This window comes from Durio zibethinus, chromosome 10 (genome assembly GCF_047325235.1).
Source record: "Durio zibethinus cultivar Kanyao isolate XHJ-2024 chromosome 10, ASM4732523v1, whole genome shotgun sequence".
NCBI lineage: Eukaryota > Viridiplantae > Streptophyta > Magnoliopsida > Malvales > Malvaceae > Durio > Durio zibethinus.
The window spans coordinates 28,116,092-28,122,091 of NC_143171.1; the positions used below are offsets into that span (position 1 = coordinate 28,116,092).

Sequence of the window (6,000 nt, forward strand, 5' to 3'; positions counted from 1 at the left end):
AAATGAAAGAAGCACCAGTAATAAGCTACATGCCAAAGACATGCCATGATGCATGCTTTCAACACATGGCTGTCGGGTTTTTTAATTTTCATTTTTTTTTATAATTATAATTTTATTTTTATCAATGGAATTAATTAAATTAATAAAATTCGGTTATATATGCTTGTATGCTTTTATTCGATTTTTATTATCAGGATTTTTTTTTAACGAATGAGATATAAATTCAATGTAAATCTTTATTGAGATTTGCAATGACCTTGAAATGATTTTCGTTACTCCTTTTGTCTTGATTTGTTTATTTTGTATTAAATTTTATAAAATTCAAGAAAAAAAATTTAATGTATTTAATAGTAAAATTAATTTTTTTATAAAATTAAAGTTTTATGATTTTTAATGTTAAAAAATAAAAAATTATAAAAAATAAAAATTGTAGATGTTTTAAAAAATAAGATATAATTTTGAAACATTTAATAAATAAATAAATAGAACAGAAGAAGTATAAGAAATTTGGTATGCTTCATTTGCATAATCAAAATAAATATTTATCATATTACCACGTTATTTTGAAATTAAATTTGACATTATCAAATTGTTATAAAACTGGACCGAAATTGAATTTTTAAAAATTCAATCCAAAAATCCACGTAATTACATGACATAAATTCCTCCTCGACATGGCTTGACTGAGTGAGTCTTCCAGATGATATCAGTCAAATCTCTTTTGACCAATTATTTTTTTGGTTTTTTCACTTTTGTCATCTGATCGTGTGGGTTTGAATCACAGATGCACAAATATCCAAAATCTGTCCAATCAATGTGATCTTGACATGTGTAAGATATTCGGTGGTGTATCTGCTGTACATTACCGTGTGATTTGCAGTAGTAGTGGGTCCTGACGGCTGAGATTTACTGGAGGACTGTGTTGGGACTCGGGAGAGTTGATGATATCGGAGAACAGCTGGATGTACTGAATCCTTACTACCGAACAGGATCCCAGGTTGGCCCCACCACACTGCATAAGATATTGTGATTTGTGCAAGTCAGCTAGCCACTAGGAAGGCTGCTTATCTCAGCCCGCAACTGCATGATCAGCATTCTTTGCCACGTAGCAAACCACAAATGGTGATCATCTACCGGATTTACTATTTGTTTGGCAGCTTCGACTTATGTTCTTTTTCATGCATATATAAGGTACCAGGATCACTCAATCAGAGATGCAACGGAGTAGAATTGAATTTATATTATAAAAAAATTAAGTTTAAATTTAATTTTAAATTTATTATTTGAAATTTATTTTAAATTTAGTTAAGTTTTAAAATTTAAATTTAAATAAATTTTAAATTCAAACTTAATTCAAAATAAAAATAAAATTATTTTAATTTGTTCAATTAAGTTTATCTACCAAATAAAAAGTAATTTTGATTTTTATATTCACTTTAAATTCAATTCTTTTTTAAAATTTAAGTTCGAATTCATATATTTAAAAATAAAATAATAATTTTTAATTAAATTAATAAGTATATATATATAAAAATATAAAATTTTTATTAAATTCATTAATTATTCAAATCAAATATTAAAAAATTTGAACTCAACTCGTTAAGGCCTGATTTAGATAGATGGTAAAAATAATTGTAGTGAGATTAAAAATAATAATAAAATTTATTACAATTACGATTAAAAAATATATAATTATAATTAAAAAAATTTTAATGAAAATTTTATATTAATTTAATTTCATTAGAGTTAATGTTTAATTTAATTGAAAATACAATGAGCTTAATTATATCGCATCGAAAATATAATAAAATCTAAATAATTATTAAATAAATCAAATTATTATTATTGAATCAAATTTAAATTTTATTTAAATTAAATCAAAATAATTTATGAAGTTGGATATATTATTTACTTCCCACTCGTCTTCCATCTCAAGGAATTGAAAAAACGAAAGCAAGAAGAAAATGGCAGGTCGGCATGGGGACGGCCTTACACGTGAGGGGGAAAAAAATGAAACATTTCTCTCGAATTCCATCTTCCTGGTTCTATTAAAAACAATTTTCTAGCAGTTTTTTTTTAAATTAAAAAAAAAAAGGAAAAAAAGGTTAAAATTATGGTGACGGAGGTCAGAAACAATTAATGTGCGCAGGTAATTAATGGCCATCTTTCCGGTATCAGCTTTTCGACGAAGGTACGGACACTATATCGCTTTAGAATTCAATGCTGAATGGGTTTCCATTTGGTTTCTTTTTCGTTATTATGTTCTTTCAGTCAATGCCTCTATGGGTGGTCGGCACGATTAATGCTATAAATTATATTAACCCTAATTAAAAAAATAAATCATGTATAAATCTTTTCACTCCATGATAAAAAATAAATAAATAATGGGCTAAGTATAAAAATATACTTAGTCAAATTAAAAAATATTACTACTAAAACATTTAATTTAAGATATATTTGAAAATATGATAAAAACTTTTCGCCTACAATACTTATATAATAAAATATTTTTATAATAAAGTTATATCATATTTTTATTTTTCTAATAATGAGCTTCAATATCATCGTATTAAAATCTCATTTGGGGTCTGAAAAAATATTTGGTATTTTGAATAAAATATTTTATTAGATCACAATTAGATAAAAGTAGTTATCAAATTGGAATTTTAAAATTTGTTGACATCAACCAAAGATTTTTCATGTGGTTTGATCATGAAGAGACACTGCTCTTGCCATAAAACTTATTTAAAAAACAATCAATTTATATAAAAATTATATCATAATTCGTATTATCATAAAAATATAAAATGTATTTTTTATTTTATTAAATTCATATATAATTATTATTAAAATTTTAAATCATATTATTTTTATATTTTTTATATCATATTTAAATTATATTATTATATCATATTTTAAATTATCATATTTATAAATCAAATTCATGATAAAAAAATTATTGATTTTAAAATTTTGAAACCCCGACCCAAACTCATAATCATTATTTTTAGTTTCAAATAGCTTTGATACCAAGATTTTATACCCATCATGAAACTAACCGTTAAAGAGATCTGTCCAACCAACCCTAATTGTTTTTCCACCAACCTTGTTGAATTTAATTTCAGGTTGCTTGCTTCTCAAAGTTGTCAATCTTAAACTTGTGTGTTAAACTTCCAAAACTTAAGCAAATATGATATTTGTCTCATACTATATCTTTAGGAACATGTTTGTCTCCTTTTTGGTAGCCAACCCTTTTATTAATTTTCTCCTTTTGATTACCATTTAATAATTTAGATTGAATTATCAACCTAATAGCTCTCTTATAAGTTACAATTTAGACATATTTGTGGTTAGTTACAAGTGTTAATTAATTCTTTTTTTTTTTGTTTAAAATGAGATTTAAAAAAATCAATAATATTTTAATTTATTAATAAACTATTGAGTTATAAAAAAAAAATTGACGATGACAAAACTTTTCATTTTCCAAAGCAAATTGAAGAAAATAATCAAAGAGCACCTTGGTGGAAAACCCAAGGTATCAAACACAATTTTTTGATAAATTTTGCAGTTGGGATTCATTAATTGTGTATATAAAATGTTTTTGATCATTTTTTTTTTGTTTCAGGAGGACAGAGTCTTATAATAAAGAAAAGGGAGAGAGACTAAGGTCGAATCCCAAATTTATCTTCTTAAATTTTGTTTTGACCATTAAGTTAAGCAATTGAAGATAAAATGTTATTGATCATTAGAAATCATTAGGGTAAACTTAAAGCATACATTGTTTTGAAAAGCAAGTTCAAGGTTTTGTTATCCTACCTTTCGTGTCATTGCTTTGAGTTAATAATTTCTATTTTAATCTTTTACCAGGCTCCTCTCTTGTCCCCACAAAGCTTCAAATAGAAGCTGGCTAACCAAACCAAAGTGCAAAGAATTCATGATTAAGCAGATTTGCCTGCTAATGATAGTAACAATATTGATAATATCTATTAATTAATTTAATAAGAATTCAAGATTGAATTTGTCAACACTTTTGAAGAAAATGAAATATATATAGCTATTATTTTCTCATTTATTATAAAAAAATTACTAAATTATGATACACATAAGATCGAATCATAATTTTTATCAATCTTAAATGCAATATATCAATGTAAGAATTATTTTGACCATATTACCATTTATCCTTAGTAAGGAGTGACAAAATGTTCAATAAAATCATTTTAGATTAAAACAAATTTATATTATTTTAATTTTAAAATGTCGACTTTTAAAATTATAACACTTTAATCTCATATGAAAGATTACATGAATTTATTATAATATATAAGTAAAAATTTAAATTAAAATTTGTTAAAAGTATTTTATAAGACAAAATCATAAAATTTTCGAATTAAAATAAATAATAACTCACATATTGAATGCAAATATTCACAAATAATTTCAGAACGATCATTAATTCATTTATGAAAACTTACACTTAATTTATAAAATATTATTCATTTTGATTGAAAGATTCATAATTTTATTTTATAAAAAATTATTCATAAATTTGAATTTAAATTTCTACTTATATATCGTAATAAATTCACAGAATTTAGATTGAAATATTACCAAAGTCTAATGAATTAAAATTTGAATCGCTTAAAATTAATTTTTGGGTCATCCGAATTTTAGACAGATTCAATTTCGGTTTGAGATGTTTCGGGTTTGGGTTTAGCGGGTTCGGGTTTTACGTATAACCGAAGAAGGAAAGGTGGGCTTGGGTTTATAATTCAACTTAGTCAACAACCTTCAAAACTGTTTTTCCTCAAGGCCCAAAACTAACCGTTTGACAAAAGTTCAAACGTAAAAGTCAAACGCAACACCAAAACAAAACTCAAAACCATCTTCCACGAAACACTCTCCGACAGCTCCAACCGTCGTCACCGCATCACCGCCGTCAATTCTGCTCATCCCTTTAATTCTGCTCCCCGTCCTTCTGCTCCTCCTCTTCTTCATCGTCCGCCCCCGTCCGGTCACCATCCCAATCAAAAACCGCTACGTGTTCATAACAGGCGGGTCAAGCGGCATCGGGCTTGCCTTAGCTGACCAGGTCGCTTCCGAAGGAGCCCGAGTCTCCCTCTTAGCTCGATCTCTCAACAAACTCGAAGAAGCGAAAGAGTCGATTCGCCTTTCTTCCGGGGTCGACGTTTCGATCTTTTCCGCTGACGTTCGTGACTACGACGCCGTTCACAGGGCGGTTAACGACGCGGGAGCCATCGATGTGCTGGTGGTCAACCAAGGGGTCTTTGTGCCTCAGGAGCTGGAGAAGCAGGGATTGGATGAGGTCAGGTTTATGATAGATGTGAATTTGATGGGTAGTTTCAATGTCATCAAAGCTGCTTTGCCGTTGATGAAGGAGAGGAAGGACCGCCGACCCTCTTATTTCTTCCGAAGCTGGTCAGTTCAGTAGCCGAATCATTGAACTTTGTCGTTTAGTTACAAAGGATTTGTTTTGTTGCTTATTTTGACCAATGCTTTTTTTTTTTTTAACTTTAGTCATCTGATCATGTGGGTTTGAATCACAGATGCACAAACATCCAAAATCTGTCCAATTAATTGTGATCTTGACATGTGTAAGATCTTAGGTGGTGAATCTGCTGTACATTACCGTGTGATTTGCAGTAGAAGTGGGTCCTAACGGCTGAGATTTACTGGAGGACTGTGTTGGGAGAGTTGATGATATCGGAGAACAGCTGGATGTACTGAATCCTTACTACCGAACAGGATCCCAGGTTGGCCCCACCACACTGCATGGATTTTGTGATTTGTGCAAGTCAGCTAGCCACTAGGAAGGCTGCTTATCTCAGGCCGCAACTGCATGGTTAGCAATCTTTGCCACGTGGTAAATCACAAATGGTTATCATATACCGGATTTACTGCTTGTTTGGTAGCTTCGACTTACGTTCTTTTTCATGCGTATGTAAGGTATCAGGATCACTCATAATTACTTATGTAATC

The 6,000-nt window shown here is 28.8% G+C and overlaps 1 protein-coding gene across 1 annotated transcript; it reads left to right on the plus strand.

The window, feature by feature from the left end:
* Positions 1–2,156: 2,156 nt before the first annotated feature.
* Positions 2,157–6,000, plus strand: LOC149516641 (uncharacterized). The gene is made up of 9 exons (XM_089766312.1): positions 2,157–2,242; positions 3,220–3,225; positions 3,295–3,349; positions 3,626–3,634; positions 3,750–3,760; positions 3,868–3,964; positions 4,718–4,753; positions 4,853–5,439; positions 5,568–6,000. Coding segments are annotated over exons 1-9 (888 nt in total). The 3' UTR covers positions 5,569–6,000.